This window comes from Zeus faber (genome assembly GCF_960531495.2).
Source record: "Zeus faber genome assembly, chromosome: 22".
Taxonomy (NCBI): domain Eukaryota; kingdom Metazoa; phylum Chordata; class Actinopteri; order Zeiformes; family Zeidae; genus Zeus; species Zeus faber.
The window spans coordinates 8,369,659-8,389,307 of NC_137209.1; the positions used below are offsets into that span (position 1 = coordinate 8,369,659).

Sequence of the window (19,649 nt, forward strand, 5' to 3'; positions counted from 1 at the left end):
GACTCCCGACCCTTAGAACAACCAACCTTTGGTGTATACTGGTCATAAGATAAGACTCAATAACCATCAGTGACTCTAAAAAGGCTGGGTGTGGTTTCTCCTCCCACCACACGATGGCGACATATTGCAAGAGGTGGAATGGTCATACCTGACAAATGTATTATTTTTCATCCTAGCCGGAGCAAGTCACAATCGAAATGGCATGAACCATACAACACAAACTCCCGATGGAACATTGCGGTCGAATAATGATCAGAAAAAATGTTTACTGGATAAAGTTGATCGATACTGACAAGTGTTTTATTAGTAACACAGACTTGGAGACAGAGCCAATAAGAAGCCATTTTGAGCTTTTAACAGGACTGATATTGTTCCAAATGCATTTAACGATGGCAGGTAAGACAGTTGAACCCATCCGGGATGGAGAGCGGGTCAATTTTAAAAGGGGGCGGTTGGAATGTCCCAACGAGATACAAAAACAACTGCAACAAAAAATGTGAGAAAATGAAGTGCATGTCCTATTGTTTTTGAAACTAGGATGGCATCCAATGGAAAGAGGGTGGGGCTTATTGTCACGTATCCAAAAGTCATAATATAGAATATTATAGGAAGAGAGAAAACATGATATTTTGAAAAGGCGGCACAGCAGTCCATGTCTCTTGAGGAGCCATTATTATTTTTTCCTTACATCTTTTACTCCAGTCCGTTTCCCACAGTCGCAATATGGAGCTTTGGAGAAAGTGATGACGGAGATTAAGAGGGGAGGTGGGGAGGGGGGGCGAAATGGAAAAATATCAGTCTTCTCAATTATTTATCCAGAAAGACTTCTGTGGATGGTAGATAGCAAGCAAAACGTCACCACGTCACATACATTTATCCGTCCTCGTGGAAAAAAAAACAAAACCAAAAAAAAACGGAAGTACCTCGGAATTCTTCGCGATCCACCGAATCCCCTTTGGCCAATGGGATCGACGGAGAAGGGTTTTCAGACACCCCCCACCCCCCCCCCCCCCTCTCCCCCCGCAAGGTTAGAGTAGAATGGTTCCTCATCTACCGAAGTGCCGCGTCCAGAGTGATGAACAAAAAAAAAAAGAAAAAAAGGAGACAATTGTCTTTGTTTGCCTTTGTTGATACATCATTTCTCCACCATCGTCAAAAAAGTTTAAAAAGGCTAACGGACGCAGCTCGCAACACCCTGACTCACAGCCACGAAATGCACCTCCGGACATACTTAGTCAGTATCAGGAGCTGTAAGGCAAAGAGGCTCCACTCTGTTTTTCGAGAAAGGAAAAAATAAAAAATAAAAACAAAATACAAATCAAGGAAAGAAACGAGCCGGCTCCTCATCCCTTCCCAGTAGTCTTGGGCTCGTTTGATCCCAAACTGTTCGTCCCACTTGAGACGGCTGCTCCTCAGCGCCAGTCTGAGAGGCTTCTGGAGGGCTGGGCTGGGGGGGGGGGTGTCAGCGGTGGGAGTGGTGGGACTGGATAGAGGGAGGGAGGGGGGGTGGGGGGGGGGGGGGCGCGGGGGGCTGGGGGGGGTGTCGTTCGACAAGGCCAACCCCATCCGAATTCAGCCAATCACCAAAGTCGGTGCTGGTGGAGGTTTCTACTGAGGACGGAGCGGACATCAGCAGTGAATCTGGGGGAGGAAACACCACGGGGACACGGGGTCAGAGACAGCGCACAAATTACAATCGTATAAAACAGACAAAGCAGGTTACAGAAACGAGACACGAAGATGGTACTGATCACATTTAATCAAGTCTTCCACACACAGACCTGCCCACCTCGGTTAAATATTCTGAGAACCACAACAGTGTAACAGGGAGTTTCCGTGGTGTTTGAGTTACTGCCACTAAATCACATCGTATGCGAGCTACAACGACTATCTATATACAGTACACACATTCACATCATATGAATAAACCCCTTGAAATGCATCATCTAGTGAAGTTACCGAACATGTTCACTAATGAGAGATGCACCGATTGCAATTTTCTTGGCTGATTCCTATTTCACATTATTATTATTATATATTTTTTTAACTCTGACCTGCAGATTTCGATTTCTGATCTGCTGTACGGCGATGACAAATACATCCGTGAGTTACCACAATAGTGAGATTGCTGATTTTTACACGGTTTATTATTGTTCATTATTCACTGTGGAACAATAATAGAACATGAATCTGTGACTGAGTTCCAACAAAACAGAATATGGATAATACCAAGCTTCAGTATAATTCAACCTGTAACTGGACCCAACATATAACTAACATGGAAATGTCCAGTTCAAACTTCAAATTAAAGTCTCTTTCACTTTAAGTTCAAATATACATTTATACCATATTTATATGGTACTTTGTAAATAAATTGCAATCATTACAAAAACTAAATAAATAAATAAAATAAATGGCCGATTCTTCTCACTCTCATTCACTGGAAATCCTCCTTTGATCACCGTGCGTTAAACCAAGTGAATCAAATGGAACGACTCGTTTTACTGTGTGGCTCGTCAAGAACGAGTCTCAAAGAGTCAAACTTTTCACTACAGGGGAGCTCCGCTGTGACAGTGATACATACAGTCTGCACAATGTTACAATATTGTCAGATGATAAATCATTTATTTGACCTGCTTTGTTTACCATGGAGTACCTCCAAACACCTGACTATGTAACTACGTTACATTACGTTTGAGTATCAGGTTTGAGTATCGGAGCGTTTTTACGAGTACAGTACATGAACACAGTATCGGTGTGTACATTTGGCACAGAATCTGAAAATATATCTGACACTGTTCGGCCGGTGAAGACCAACCAATTGCGTTCATGGCCGATCGAACGGTGCATCTCACGTTTTACATGTTAACATTACGTTCTCATTTTTGTGCTTCATTATAACTCTCCCACTTCCGTTTGAGCTCACAATGCAGCGTTACACCTCGGTGGATAATAAAGTAGCACTCAGTGCGAATCATATCATATTGTATATATATTATATTTTCTGTAGTTTCAGCTGGAATTTGGTGCCTGCATATTTTGACCAAGAATTGCGTAGTTGGTACACAAAATGCGTGCAGGTTGGCAGGTCTGCATACAGTCCAAATCAGTTACCTTAGTGCGTCCAGCATTGGGAGCAGGTTAAGAAGTGCTGTGTCGCTAGGGTCGCTGAACCAGGACTTGATAGGTATTGCATTGTCTGGAAGAAAAGAAAGGAAACACAAATAAATCAACAGCCTGCTTAGAGAAGCTGATATGAAGGCAATACGTGAAAAGCTTGTTTTGCAACAGGGCAACACGATTTGAGGTCCACGACGAGATTGACGAAACAATCCACCGTGTGGAAAGGGGCTTTGACTTGGTTTGAAAACGCATCTCATTTCCAGCATTTCCAAGCTGAAAAGAGGGATAAACCAAACGTGGTAAAATTGCAGAGATCAAAATGTATGAAAATAAAATGAACAATTAAAACAGTGTGCCTGTTTGTGAGTGAAAATGTGAGCATGGGTAATTCAGTAAATCCAAATTAAATGGATATGTGCCGGGCGATGACAAATAAAGGAAGAGCCAAAAAGAACAGCAGAGAAAATACAGACTGTAAACCAGATTTGACCGCTGCTGTTGTTGTCTCTCTGCACGTGTCTCTCTGCACGTGACACTTCATTGTATTGTCGATATGTTCAACATTTTTCAACCGCGGCCTTATAAATCATGGGAAACAACTTTTAATAAGTGTTCGTAGAGCAACCTCACCGAACAGTTTACTATTGAGAAAGTTTCTGTTCTGCTGCAGCTTCTCACTGGGCTTCAATGCAGTACAATGGGGCAAACGTTGAAGCCTTACGAAACAGTTGAAATCTCCTTATTAGAAAACAGGAAACTCAGAATACAGCCAGACAGTCGTAATATCGTTATACCGACAGATGGTGGAAAACTGTGCATTTTTTACGGTCTTTCAGGGCTTTGAGTCTTTTGCACTTCCGCAAAATCAGCTTTCTCGGCTACATCTGTGCTGCATTAGAGACTAGAAACAGGAAGTTGTGTGACTCCCAACTAGAAACCCTGCTGTTGCTAAGGTTACGCTTCAGACGCTCTGCGCAAAAAGTTGTTTTCCGGGAAAAAAAAAAGTTGACATTGACCATTATTCGCGCGTGACTATAACGCGAGTTTCCCGTTCTCGAAAAAAAGGGGTGTCATTTTTAAGGCTGAGACGTTCGCCCCATTGGACTGCATCGAAGCACAGCTTGGTTGGAGCAGAGGATTCTGGGAGGGCGTTCCATCGGCTTGGGGGCAGCAAAGATACGGTTTGTCAACATGGGAACGTCAACAGACTGCCCTGGCAGGGGCGCGGCCTTCTCCCAGTTTTTTTTTTTTTTTTTTTCCATTGCTCATATCATCAAACATCTGAGCTACTGAGCGCAAAATCCGCCGCATTTCTGAAGCACAAGCTTCCGAAACACGGTGTACAACACCGGCGGCCACTCACAAAGGGACCGCTTGAGAGTTTTCTGGGCCCGGGGGGTGGAGTACGTTTTGACACAGCCTCTTGCTGGCATCCGACGGTAGAGGGACAGAATGTTTGGGCCGGAAACAGCCGCTGTGTTTTACCTGGATGGCTGCGGTACGCTCCAGGCGAGTTGTCCAGTATAACGATACTTGACAGGTCGTCGTGCACCACGGACAAGTCTTTGATATAACTACCTAGTTCCAATGTACAATGCTGCCAAAGGAAAAGAGAAAAAAAACAAAGCGGAGGTTAAATGGGTAAAAAATAATTTGAAAGACCTCTGAAGACCAAATACTTTCATTACGGCTTTATTGTTGAAGCCAATGGGATTTAGGTTGAAATGCATCATGTGACTGTACTGTATAGATAAGATATGTTGCAGTGGCTCTTTCCCATGTAGACAATCAATGGCAAATCCAAATAACTTATTTAAGTGATATTAACTTTGATCATGGCTTTTAATATTGTCGAATAAATACACAAATCCTTTCCAGACGCCTGTTCAGCCACTGAATTCAGACAGAGTTAGAGTTGAGAAGATCAGTTAAGCATGTCACATTGCCACGATGTGCTGTCAACCAAGGAAGGAAACTTGATCACGTGATACGAGACTTGAAATCGTCTGGGATTTTTCTTCGTAATGGCAATATTGCGATAATAGTTAAATGTCGTCTTTAAACATTCTTAATTACAATAACCAGGATGGAACCTGAGCAGTACTGAGTGTTACCTGTCTGTAGTATCTTCGCTTCAGGACGTTTCTGTTGTTGTCCAGCTTGTCTGCGACTGCTGAGCCGTAGATTTCCATACTAGCTGTAAACACAACCAGCTCATACCACTGGCTCACCTGCATGCGCACACACACACACACACACACACACACACACACACACACAGAGAAACACACACGCACGCACACACAGAGAGATACACACACGCACGCACAGGCACACACACACACACACACGCACGCACGCAAGCACAGGCACACACGCACACACACACACACACACAATTCACACACACACACACACACACAATTAAGCCTGCAGTTTGTGTGTTGTGGCCACTGGCCTCGGCTCCTACACTTCTAAGCGGAGCCCCTTTAAGTCAAACTTGGGACTCAAAACAGTACTCACCACTTCTAAAAAGAAGTCAACGTGTGGCCTTTTGTGTACGAAGAATCTGACCGGGTGTTTGTCAATGACGACCTGCACGGAAAAAGGGATGAGAGGGACTCATTCCACTGGCACAAAGCTGACTTTTAGGCAGGGTTCGGCTTTCTCTGAGTGCGTGCGCTACCTTTAGGATGAAGTCCGGTGGCGTGCCAGGTCGCACTGTGGGTCTGAGAACCCCGTCGTGATGAGAGTGGATCAGCGTTTCATCCAAGTCCAGAACCAGAATCTTCCTCTTCACCGCATCTGGAGACACAAAGTGGTTGGAAATAAGGATTTTGCACAGAGCCCGTGTGGGGGAGATTTTCCCTTTTCTGTCAGCTCCTTCAGTGGGGAGGAGCAGAATGCAGGGTCGGCAACACACCCCTGAAGCTGGATTGGAGTACCTGGCAAAAGACCACCTCTTGAATCAATACAATCTTTTAATGGTGTCATTAGGTACATATCTAAGTTTCTCTCCCAACAATTATTGTTCTTCATCATGAATATAAGTGGTGTAACGGAGCGTAGTTGATCCGTGGATCAATTGCAAAATTGAACCATCATAGTGAAGTAGTTTTACTGCCGCCATTACTTTTTAAAGTAGTATTTCCATCCATCTGGATGCAGAGTTGCAGTGAAAAGAACAGAGACAAGACAGATGCTGCTGTGTTTACCATGAAGCGCAATGATTCGTTTACAGTACGTCGCGCTATGTTACTGCTACTTTAGGACGTCGTGAACCAAATAGCACCGCTACGCGTCTGCTCGTCCGCCATGTTGGAGCGGTCAAGAACCGCTAGTAAACAAATACCATGTGTATTGAGAGGTGCAGATTTCTCTACAAATTGGACTGTAACTTGCTTAATTCTGAAACGATTTTCATGGAATTTGGTTTGTTACAAATTCTAGAAATTTAACATGTTACGAGTTTCTTACTAGAATGTAATTTGTGACCCACAGCAGCCAAACCCGCTATCTCGCACACTTCTAAATCGCTGGGAGCAGCCAAATTAATTGAAAAAACCTTTCAGAAGGAAAATTTGATTTTTCCGTGTTACCTATTTTTATTTTTATCTCTCAATGTATTTTCAAAACAGAATTTGATTAATAAATACTAGAAAAATGTTAAACCGTGGAGTTAAATATTCCGTTAGATTACATGGGGAAACATAGTTTACTTACTGAGACGCTGAACAATCCCGGATTACACGGGTATCAGAGAACATTTCAAACAGCGGACTTCAACCTGAATGTGACGATTTTGAGAATGACACTTTTTTTTTTCAAGAAGCACCAGAGGAGACACACACATACACACCCACACCCACACACACACGAAAATGTGCTAACTGACTACCTGTTTCAATGGACTGATGTTTCAACACAAACAGAAACTCTTACACCGTGTAGTTTGTACTATGGCTGTTCCCATTTCTCTCAGTACACCACAACAGGATGGCATGGATCCAGCCACCACATGTTTCACTGGCGAAACCCCCCTCCTCTGCCTGGAAGGACCTGGGTCCCTGGCTCCGTTGTGCTTTAAGCGCGTCGGACTGGGAAACCTCTCCCTCGATGCCCAACACACTTTACAGCCGTCTACCGACATCTACACCACACCACTGCAGCACCCATCCAACGATTTATGCTGCGAACCGATGTAGATAACAGCTTTTCGTTTACAGGCGTATTAACGGAAGACGATTTAAAAAGTATTCCCCAATGTCTTTGGGCCACTGGTCCCGCTGATATCGGATTAATAAAAGAGGCCACTCCCTACGTGGTTCAACGAAAAGGATCTTATTTCCCTCGTCAATCTGAATTCCCCCTTCCGCATGACGCTGTAGACAGCATAACCCGTTTTCAAAGCTCTCGTGGAAAAAGGCATTATCGTCCCAATTACCAATCCACCTGTAAGCACTCCAATTTTTCCCAGTAAAGAAGGCCGCCATTAAAGGCAATCAGATTTGTGACCTGTCAACGCTGCTGTTGTACCATGGGCTCCTGTCGTCGCAAACCCACACACAATCCTCACACAACTTCCCCCAGAAGTGGCCTGTTTCTCTGTTATTGACCAGAAAATGCTTTTTCTCTGTCCCTGTGGCCCCTGCCACTGAGTTTTGGTTCGCCTTTACTTTTGCGGGTTCCACTTGGACATGGACTTTCCATGCCGCCTTAGCACATAACCTTGCAAAGTTTACACCTCCGGCTGGTTCCACTTTTTTGCAGTATGTAGACGATCTCCTCGTTGCCAGCACATCCACACAACAATGTCGCACAGATACACTCGCTCTCTTAGTTTCTCCCTGACAACGGCCACAAAGTCAGCCGTGACAAGCTTCAACTGGTACAGGGGCAGGTCACCTATTTGGGTCACGTGCTCCCTGTCCAGGGGAAATGTTTGCCCTCAAAACGTGTTTCTGCTATCCAAGCTATTGAACTCCCACACACAAAATGCCAACTCATGTCTTTTCTCAGAACTCCGTCACACTGCCACCAATGGATCCCTGACTATGCATCACGTGAGGCCCCCCGGTCTGTGCTTGTCCATGCCTCTGGTCTTAGTCCGACTGATGCGGTGACATGGACACCCGAGGCTCCGGCGGACCTCACTGATCTGAAACTTTCCCTTACCGTCGCACCCACACTCGGTTTCCCTGACTATAGACTCCTGTTTACTAAGTTTGTGGATCAAAAGGGTGGATATATGCTATCGGTGCTGTGTCAACCCCATGGGGAAAAAACTCCGGCCTGTGGCATATTTCACTTCTAAATTAGAAGTGATCCTACAAACTGGTAAGCCAACACAAATGACACCACAAAGATTTCTGCGTTATCATGTGCGTCCGCTTGACATGCCAAACATAAAAATCCAACGCTGTTCCCCACTCAATCAAGCCACACTACTCGCCCCCACTGACGTCATGGAAAATAAAAGATTTAACACATCACACCTGTTCTAAAATCTCTATATTGGTTCCGGTTAAAACTAGAATTGATTTTAAAATTCTGCTGCTTGTAAATAAAGTTATAAATGGCCTTGCACCTCAGTATATAAAATAAATGCTAATTAAACACGAACCAGCAAGAACTCTCACGTCCACAGTCAGTGGTCTTATAACTATACCCTCGTTGTACCAAAAGAGTCAAAGTTTGTGAGTCTTTGTGGCATGAATCCAGGTTAGAGGAACACAAGACGATATCATAGCTCTGGAGCTAGTGATACAATTCTTAGAGTGAGTACAGGCCATGGTTTATTCTTTGTTCTTTCAATCCATTTTTGTTATTAAGTGCTAAATAGTTCTGTATTTTGTATTGCCTAGTCTATATTTCTCCTTCCAACAAAGAGCCAACTGTTAACTGCTCACTGGCACCATTCACAGAGTTTGTTTTATCAACAATCTCCCAGCAGCGTAATTGTCACAGAACAAAAAGCCCCCACCGTTTCAGCACCAGCCAAACATAGAGTAAAAATGCAGATACAGTGGCAATATTCCTGTGCAGAGAACAGAATCTGTGTGTTAAGTGTTGAATGAATTATTGTTGTGTTTTGTGTGTAAACGGAATCTGTGAGAGTATGGAGGTTTGTTGAATGATCTGAATCGTGGACCATCGTCTGACCCCCGCCTCGGCCAGTCAACAGGGCCCATAGAAAATAAGGTGCGCAGAGCCATTTTAAAAATCTGTATTAGTGTTGACTCTCTGGGATGTGGTAGGACTTGGGTAGTTGAAGAATGTGTGTTTCCTCTTCGTGTGCACCAATTTTTTTTTCATGTTGCAACATTGTTGCTGAAATTGATGTTGTTTGAGTGCTGTTGGAATAAAGACGGCGGAAATATCATTGTATTGTGAGAGAAACAGAACCACACGGAAAAATATAGACGAAAGGACTGTTAAAAGTCACGGACGGAGATGGGAGGAAGTGAACGGCTAGAGGGCTGGAGCATACTGAGGGAAATTTCTGGAAGAGATTTCAACTGCATGCGCTTTGTTGATGTCGTATGAATGTGTGTGTGTGTGGCTAACCCCGCATAGGATCCACAGCCACCCACTCCAAGCTACACACATTTAGCATAAGATAATAGCGCTAATTATGAACCAATACCCACATATAACCACGACAAACTTACAACTGACTGAACCCGACTGAACGCACATAACCCCAACTGAACCACCAGAACCGTCTCACCCGCTACTCGACAAAGGTGAAAGCAGCTCAACATCCGCCTGAGCACAAACCTCTCCATCGGTTCCAACCTGCCGACTGGGTCCTTGTAAAGAACCTACGACGGTCGACTTGACATAATCCCCGTTTCCTGGGACCGTTCCAAGTCCTGCTTGTCACCAACACTGCCCTCAAGGTCAAAGGCTGCGCCTCCTGGGTTCACGCCTCCCACTGTAAGAAGGTTCCTACTCCCCTCTAGCTCCTCGTTGAGGAGACAACGTGAGTGTACGCCAAACGCTGCTCACCCTACAACTGCGAAGGAACCATATTAACCACACCTGCGGCCATGGCACCCTTTCCGCCTTACAGGGTTTTGTGGCCTACGCGGCACTGTTTGTTTCCTACTCACCATTGCTATAATTGTTGTTGACCCCATATACATTGTCCATGATCATACTTTACCTCACATACTTTACTGTCCAGAGAATATATCTGCCCCAACCACAGTTAATAAAATATATGTTCCCGGCACTACGACACATAGCACTGACTCAGCGTCTACTAAACGGTGTTTTCTGGTTATGTGGCCATAATGCATACACCCATCTCCCAGTCGGCTGGAATGGCATTTGCGCCTCGGTTTGGCTGGCCAATCACACCTTTGTCGTCTCAGTTTTCAACAACACTGCTGGCCACTCGCACTAAACGCGCGCTACCTACCTTCAGCCCCCATGACCCCGTTTGGGGCTCCGGCGCCCCAGAGGATCACAAATTATGAACCGTGGGCCAAAAGGTCCTACTCTCGCGCTTCCCTTCGACCGGGATTGGTTAAACTATGCTCCGCATTGAAACTTTACATTATCAACTTACTGCCTTTATGAACTAATCTCTCCTTATAACCAACCCCACGACACAAGAACCTTGCGGGCTCCGCCTATTGTCCCTACAAAACCGTATGGTATTGTGCCATTACTACACTGCTTGACCGCCCCAATCGGTAAGAACTTTGTTGCCCGACCCTATATATTAGGTTTCTGACACCTCTAATGGAGACTCACGCATGTAATTTACTATTTTAAACTTTGACTGATTTTGTATCCCACACAGGTTGTGACATGGTGTTTTGAATCTTCGTGAATTAGCACCACTGATGTTTTGCAGAGTGTTTTATTATAATGTCATTCATTTGAAGTTTATTACATAATAATTTTAAGCATTTATGATGACTCATTTCGAGAAATTATATAATCATGTCTCAATATTTACATTTTTTAATGTCAATTTTTATTATTCCTATCTCTTTATGTTATTAAAAGGGTGGAATGTAACAAAACAATGTTACAATATATATAAATCTATGTAATCACATAAACATATATGCACACACATAATGATGAACACAACCTCATACAACACCAGTCACATTTTCACATAATTCCCACAGACGCCCCAGCCTTGGAGTGCCTGACGCAGCTATCAGTGTTCAGACCTCACCTTGACACAGGTGCGGAGAGCGAGAACAACATTCGTCACAGAGTTCACCTTAACTTTAAACAGTACGAATCTGTGACGCCAAACTGACTATATATTATTTCTGACTTCCCAGAATAAACTGTTCGACTCAGACAGCTGCTCCTTAGCACATCTCTGATCCAACCCATGTACAAGTAAAACCGTCTGTCTGCCACTTTATTTAAGACTACCGATTGAAAAAACTGCAGATTAAAGCGACCCTTTAATTTCTGTAACACTCCAACCCCATTTGTATTCTGGGAGCTAGCTGAATGAAGCCATGTGTGGGGGAAACTTTGGAGGTGATGATCTCAGAATCACAATTTGCCACACCCTTGTCATTAACAAGTCATAGCTTTAAAAATATTTGCTTGATTTGCACAAGTGACATCTTGTTTTGAAGCTCTGGAAAAAAAAGAAGAAGAAAAAAAAAAAAAAAGAAAAGTCAAATGCCACCAAATGACCCTAAAGTAAGCGGTGGGTCACATTTAGTTACTGGGGGCAGATCTAATCATATTTTTTAAATTCACTACCATGTTTAAAGGAAGAAGGTGTCATGCTTGCCTCATATTGCACTTTGATTTCACAACTGAGTACAGGTACTCCTCACTTAACGATCAGTTAAGTGGACGGTCATTAAGCAAATTGGTCGATAAGCGAGGACCCGTGCTATTTCATGGTAAGGGGGCGTGGTGATGGCAAAACGCTAGAGTAGTGAATACTGACAGACAGTGGGAACGAGACTGAGAACGCGATGAGAAGAAAAATATAGTGTACATAGTGCATATATAGTATACACTATTTACACTATATTATAGTGTATATAGTATATAAAGGGTGATGAGATGCTTGACGCTGAGACGCCGTGGTGTTGCACGCAGCGCACAATACAGACTGGTCAGACAGCTGGTCGTAGGTCCAAACGGTCGTTAAGTGAGGACTACCTGTGTTGAATATTTTAAGATTTATTTTATCTGGATCACAGGGGACCTTCCTACCAACAGGGGTCGCTATTGTGATTAAATGAGTGCGAAAGCTCTTTAGAGATCTGGTATGCCACATTTTCATCTAATTCAATGGCTTAATTTTGGATTAGCTCTACGACCAGAATGTGATTGCAGTCGTCCACTCTTGTATAAATTTAAGCATTAGCATCCTATTCCTTTTTCCACTCCAAAGGACAAAGATTTAGTTAAGGTCACGTGGAGTGTAAGAAACAAACATTTTTGGACATATTCTGCCGATTATGACTTTACAAGCCTAATATGAAAAGTGCTGCATGTCTGAAAGATAACTGGGGATCTATTATGGTAGCAACCAAGCGGAGAAAAACTTGGCTGTCAGAGCAAAAATAATTAACAATGTTTCAATAATAAATTGGAATTGGCAGCTTGACATAGCGAGTCATAGGGCAAGGCTGGAAGGAAAATAAATAAATGTGTATTCTAATGTCCCTTGTCAACAGGCCTTGTGAACAACTTTCCTATAAAACAAGTGGAAACATGATTAGCATATTTATGAAATTGTAACGTAAACATTTGTCTCCTCTTGCTCACATACATGTATGCTCGGGGCCAGTCGAACGGGGAGCTTGAAACATCTGACTCCTTTTGCTGAATTGTATCTCATGGGCATTGATCTTAACAATAACCGTGTCAGTGTCAGAGCAGGCTGCCTGTGGGTTTAGAATGTTTATTCTACTGTTTCCCCCCCAAGATTCTACTGTACACTCGAACGACACAGAAGCAGTAAAACAGCTCTCTATACCAGATAAGTGATTCAACGACCAGATGTACAGATTCAACAACAGATAATGGAACCTTTCAAAGTCAAGTAAGAGGGTGTGTAGTAGTCTTCTTTGCGGGCTTCCAGTTGTTCTCCTGCATGTGCAAGCAATCTTGATTCAAACCTATTAAAGCCGCCAGCCTTACAGATGCACAACAGGTTTCACCGTTTTGGGAATGACAATATGAGTAACAAAATTATGAAATTGCGGTCTGACAACGGACTTCAACTTTTTCAAACCCCGACCCGCGAGAAAAAGCCCCAACGCACATTTGTATTGCATAACATGCAACATACTTTGACATTTTATGGATGCCACTCACTGACACTGATAAAAAAACAGTGTTTCGGTTTCGACAAAGCTGAATCCCCCACAGCAAAGCAGCATTTTCCTTATTTTTTCCCACATTTCCAGAGCAGAGGGGAGATTCTCAGTCATGAGGAGTAATAGCATTTAGTCAGACATGCGTAGCGTATCCCAGACTTCATTACGCAACTGTTTAATGAAAACAAATGACTACAGTGACAGCAGAGTTTGGCTATCGGCACTGGAAGAATAACTTTCATTGGAATTCATTCTAAAAAGGGTGACGAAAAATTGATTTTAAATGAACTCTGGGTGAAAAGTCGCAAAAGATTTGATTTACTTTCTGAACTTGCTTCAAACCAGTCAACCCTGCTGATCTCCCTCCTTCCGTTTTGTTTCCTTGTGTCTTTGAAACAAAGAAATAAACTAAGGTGATTTTTTTTCCCCTGTACGGTACAACACAAAATATGCCAAAAACATTTTTCAATATAAGAATGCGAGTGTTTTTACACTTCCACACTCGGTGGATATGTGAACACCTTAATCAAGCACAGTAACAAATCATCCTTATTATTCAGGCATCAAACCACCCACAAATTAATTGTTCCAAGAAGGGCAGTTCAAATCATTTGTGCACAGTGAACACGAATTGGCCTCAGTCCGCATCGCTAGACACTTCAGTCCCTTCAGGCTTGTCATACAGATTACTCTTCAAAGGAGTCTGCACCGCTAATAATAATAACCAGAATGGCTGCTGGTGGTGATTGAAGGATTGTGTGGTCAGATTACTTAAAAAAGGTCCCACAACCAAATGATAAAAACATGCATGCAGCCCATGTTGACTATTTCACAGAAGTGTGGAGGCTGAGTGCCAAAGGAGCTGCGATGTCACCAATGAGTTGACATTTAATCAACGCTGAAATAGAATTGAGAGAGGGGGCTCTTTTAAGTCCACCTGCAATGTGAAAACATAAAGGAAATAAAGTTAAAGGAAAAGGAATAAAGATAAAAGTTAGAAGTGGCAGACAGTTGACTTGGTTAGTTTGGAAATAACTATACCTGGGTGATTATAGACTATAACTAAGTGACTAGCCTTCACTATAAGTAAGCGTTGGTTCATAGTGGAAGAGCTGTTTGAGTTAAGTTGACTTTGCAAAAGCAACATGTTTCACAAACATGTCTCGACTCTCCATCCCCTGGCTGACTTGAAAAAAACAAACAAAAGAAAACCACCCATAAAAAGAGAATTGATGAATATGAGAGCATGAAGCACACTCACTTAGTCGGTTTCTGGAGATGGGTGACAGAGGCAGAGTGTCATATCGCACGGTCTGGTACTGGATAATCTGAAAATGAGCAAAGCAGATTAAGTACACTCACAAAACCGCTGCAGTTCAAAACACCAGGTCATATCATACACACAGATTACTCTCAACAATAACCTACATGCCAGATAAGAGAAGCACAAGCCCACAGTTAATGTACTTGAAATATCGTGTTTATACCCGCAGCGCCAACAGATGCTAACTTGACCCGTTGTGTCAATGCAGAGAGAAACAAAACCTTATTATTTTAGTTTTCTAACTTATAAAAGTCAAAGAGGTTTTTGAAAGTGTGGTAGTGTTTAAAAATCTGCTTTTGTGTCTCATCTAAACCCATTAAAACCATTTAAGACAAACAAACAACAGGGTCATTGTTCAGACTTGAGGGCACGTGACGTATCAATCGAATAACTGGGAGATCCAATTGATTTTCTTGATAAAGGCCTTTAAAGCTTCACAACAAAAGCCAGTCGCCCTCATCTGTTCTTATAACTAAACCCAACAATGCAGATGCCGCGTGAGAGAAGAAGTGACCAAACATTCCCCCAGTCTTGTACATTCCCTGGCACCTATTCCCCAACCTGCTCGCTTTCACCTAAGGGAAGTGACCACACAGGTCTGCTCTGCCCAGGGCCTCTGCATTCGTCTCCACGGGGGCTATTTTTAATCACCCCAGCTGTCTGTGGATGTCAGCAGTGTGGGTGCCACAGGCAGAACAGGAGACTTGCAGGGTGACTTTGATTAGGCCTCGGCGGCTTGGTACCCACAACGTGGTAAAGCTCCCCACCCTTCCCACCCCCTGCCCAGGTCGCCTTGCAGAGCAAGCTCAGGGGAAGCCTCGTGGTGGCAGCGGGCTGGGAGCTACGCGGGGGGACCTGACCTACAGAGCAGGTCCCAATCACTCCATCTGCCATCCATCCTTCTGCCCTGCACACATTGGAAAAGCCTCCCGCAGACTATACTCAGCAAAGCACACCTTTTCTCCCATGTCACTGTGCTGAGATTATATGCAGAAGCATTCCACAATAGAAGATGAATCATGGCTTTCTGGCCTTTTGCTTGCCCAAACTCGCAGGCAACGGGTTATGATGAGTCTTATCTATGATCCAAATTGACTTTTGATGATACAAATGATTAAAAGGTCAGTCCCCTTTGCCGTGTAAGAATAGAGCTACTCTATGCAGTGGGGGTACCCTTCCTAGCATGATATTTAGTTTGTCATTCTTATAAATAAAGATACTACTACTTATGCCTTTGTTTTTGTATTCAAAGATTTTGTTTAGAAAGAAAACGTTAAGACATTACACATTGAGCATAAATGATTATGGATTTGTGGCAAGGCAAGGACCTGTCAAAGTGTGCTGCAGATTTAGTACATTCTTGGAACCCGACCCGAGGCCCAATAGTAACAGCTAAGTTGAAAGTGAGACTGTATTAGTAACAATTACAGCACATCTTATTCCCACTGTAGCTCATAACTCATTGGATAGTGCTACAGTGCCAGTACATCACACCATGTAAACAATATATCTCAATTGTGATTGTGTCAGTGAGAGAGCAGGAGAGAACAGTGGACTCTCTGTGCTGATATAATCCATCTCACTTTGGCCATAAACTGGACTGGGCTATTTACTCTCAGATCCTGTGGACAACACAAGAGTGCAAGTGCTACACAATGAACTGAGGGTAAATCTCTAATAACGGGACTGTTACAACATGCAAGACACTCCTCCAACTTCGTTGCCTCGATAGATAAAGTCAAAGTCCACTCAAATTACATCTACAGTGCCTGTGCATATCTGCAGCAACAACTGCCTGTGAAGCACCTGTGTGTGTGGTTATACACAGTGGGCCTCTGTCACCTTAAATGCCATGTTTATTATAGAGGCATTAAGTGAACCGCTGAAGGTGACCGGTCAGGGGCTGTGGACATGGATATTTTCACCTCACCAATTACAAGTAGAAGTGTAATAGTTTCGGTTAATGTTACCTCATGTAGTGATTTCCTTTATGTGCAGAAAGACATACATGCATACGCATGCACACGAGAACTAGAAAAGGAGGAAGGTGGAACTTGAACAAACAAAACCTAAACCTGGACCCCACTTGCACTGACCTACCCCCCCCCCCCCCTTTACTAAAGACTAACTTCTCTAACTTATTTTTTGAGGGGCTTCAGTGACAGTCATATATCATCTAATGTCATCTCAGGAAAAAAAATAGGCAATTTGTTAGTGGATTTGCCGTGAAGAGCAGTGTGCATGCATGTGGTATAACAGTAAAGTAATATTACATCAAGTACTGCATTATAACAGTATAGTGTAAATAGTATAACATCAGGTACTGTGGTATAACAGTATTGTGTGTAGTATAACATCGGGTATTGTGTTTTAACAGTACAGTGTGTGTAGAATAACATCAGGTACTGTTTTGTAACAGTTTAGCGTGTGTAGTATAACATCAGGTACTGTGTTATAACAGTATAGTGTGCAGTATAACATCAGGTACCGTGGTATAAGAGTAAAGTGTGCGCAGTACAACATCAGGTACTGTGTTACAACAGTATAGTGTGTGCAGTATAACATCAGGTTATAACAGTATAGTGTGTAGTATAACATCAGGTAACGTGTTATAAGAGTACAATGTGTGTAGTAAAAGATCAGATACTGTGTTTTAACAGAGCAGTGCGTGTAGTATAAAATCAGGTACTGCGTTTTAACAGTATAATGTGTAGTATAACATAAGGTACTGTGTTATAATCCGATAGTGTGAAGTATAACATCAGGAACTGTGTTATAACAGTATAGTGTACAGTATAACATCAGGTACTGTGTACAAGAGTATAGTGTGTGTAGTATAACATCGGGTACTGTGTATAAGAGTACAGTGTGTGTAGTATAACATAGGGTACTGTGGTATAACAGCATAGTGTGTGTAGTATAACATTGGTACTGTGTTATAACAGTATAGCGTGTAGTATAACATTGGTACTGTGTTATAACAGTATAGTGTGTAGTATAACATCAGATACTGAGTTATAAGAGTATAGTTTGTGTAGTATAGGATCAGATATTGTGTTTTAACAGAGCAGTGTGTGTAGTATAACATCAGGTAGTGTGTTTTAACAGTATAGTGTGCAGTATAACATCAGGTACTGTGTTATAAGAGTACAGTGTGTAGTATAACATCAGGTACTGTGTTATAACAGTATAGTGTGGAGTATAACATCAGGTACTGTGTTTGAACAGGAAAGTGTGCAGTATAACATCGTGTGATATATATCGTGTGGTATAACAGGGTCGTTTTACCGTGCGGAGGTGCTTTCTGAGGATATACAGGATGAAGCCCCATAGTCTGGACGTCACACCGAGGAAAGTGCGGATGCCGAGTAAACACTGCCGGGTCTTCAGCATGTTGATAGGCACGCAACGACCCTAATGGAGCAAACAAATACTAGAATTCTGCGCCGGCGGCAGGCTGCCAGAGGGAGAAGTTGCAGCGAATTACGAGGAACTCGCTTGACACCAATTCAAAAGTCCGTCCCTTTATCCGCGGCGGGCGTTCGAACCAGGAGCTGAAATCACCGAGAGGCCGACGCGAAACGTGTGCGTTCCCAGCTCGGTCTCATTGAGCGGGATTCCTTAACATTGTGCATGCGGCGGGGAGAGGGAGGGAAGGCTTTCCACGCAGCCCGGTGAGAAGCTAGTCCAGTAGCCGTGTAGCCACAAGCTAGCGGCAAGCTAGCGCTAGCTCGATGGGGTGACCACCTTGAACCTTCGGGGGGGAAATAGGCTACAACTTTCGGACCGGGCGACGTCAAGTGGCGAGCCGTTGCGGTTTTGATTTCCGCGACGTCCCAGGAGATTTAAATAAAAAAAAAATGTTCACAGTCTTTAAAAGTCCAAGCTAGTCGCCATAAAAGCGGGTTTGTAGTTCACTGCAAATCCGGAATACAACTGCGAGCCGCCATCGCCGTCCTGGTGGCGTCACTTCCGCGAAGAATGAAATCGGACGCGTGTGCTGCATTCCCGGTCGAGTCGGAACTCGGACAAATGCGACCTGCGTTCGGCGCCGATCGCTCTGGCGCTTGCCGTGACACCTGGGCCCGACGTCAAGCAACGCGGGCCGTTGACGGTTGTCGGAGTTCCCCTTGCGTCGCATTTTTATTTGAAATCCCGACCATGAACTACTCGGTCTTTTCAACTCCTGCGCGGGTGCTTGTCGACGAACACAACCACCCCGCCACCTCTGTTGCGTGAAAACCATGTTTTCCCGAACCGAGTCAGTGGAGGACGTCTAGCTTGACAGCGGGAGGCCGCCTACTCAGGATGACCGATTTCCGATGGTCGTTAGAACGCAGCATCAATGTCGACAGCGTGTTATGACGTGGCCGTGACGTCGGACGCCTCGACTTCACTGACCCGCCGGAAGTGCTTCCATAGGTTTGAATGTTGAAGCGCTATCCTGTGAAACCAGCTCACCTGGATATTGGTCCTCACTTTCCAGTTATCGGCGGAAGAATAGAGATATAAGTAGAAAACAAGACACATTAACAGAATAGACAAATACTAGACATTTCATAATTTCTTGTATATGTATATAGTGTATATGTATATGTTTATTGTATCTTGTATATAGACAGTAGCTGAAACTGGGAGGAGTAGTGTAATTTAGCAAATAAACAATCATAATAATAATAATAATAATAATAATAATAACAATACCAATAACAATAATTATTATTATTATTACTATTATACCCTGGGATCCAGGGTGGCTGGCCCTTCATTAAAGTTCAGTGGTTGGGTGTGCTCTGATTCTCTGTTCCGGTGCGCTTTGTGACTGCAGATGTTCATCCGTTCCAGCCTGGTTACAGTGTAATTCTATGATCTGG

General features: G+C 43.5%; 1 protein-coding gene across 2 annotated transcripts; it reads right to left on the reverse strand.

The window, feature by feature from the left end:
• Nucleotides 1–330: 330 nt before the first annotated feature.
• LOC307246939 (CTD nuclear envelope phosphatase 1A) lies at nt 331–18,710 on the reverse strand. 2 transcript variants are annotated; one of them, XM_080022990.1, is made up of 8 exons: nt 18,064–18,710; nt 14,713–14,779; nt 5,810–5,928; nt 5,647–5,718; nt 5,238–5,354; nt 4,702–4,720; nt 3,115–3,199; nt 331–1,641 (listed from the first exon to the last, which is right to left on the reverse strand). In XM_080022990.1, the coding sequence occupies exons 1-8, from the start codon at nt 18,166–18,168 to the stop codon at nt 1,581–1,583; spliced, it is 645 nt and encodes a 214-aa protein (XP_079879116.1). In that variant the 5' UTR covers nt 18,169–18,710; the 3' UTR covers nt 331–1,580. The 2 variants fall into 2 exon arrangements, with proteins under 2 accessions (XP_079879116.1, XP_079879115.1); XM_080022989.1 differs by having other exon boundaries at nt 4,609–4,720.
• Between the last annotated feature and the right edge of the window lie 939 nt (nt 18,711–19,649).

Coding starts and splice junctions, on each gene's coding strand:
- LOC307246939 (XM_080022989.1), bottom strand. CDS start 18,168: ATGCTGAAGACCCGGCAGTGTTTACTCGGCATCCGCACTTTCCTCGGT. Junction 5,719..5,809: donor CACCGGACTTCATCCTAAAG/GTAGCGCACGCA, acceptor TTTTCCGTGCAG/GTCGTCATTGACAAACACCC. Junction 5,355..5,646: donor TTGACTTCTTTTTAGAAGTG/GTGAGTACTGTT, acceptor GTGCGCATGCAG/GTGAGCCAGTGGTATGAGCT.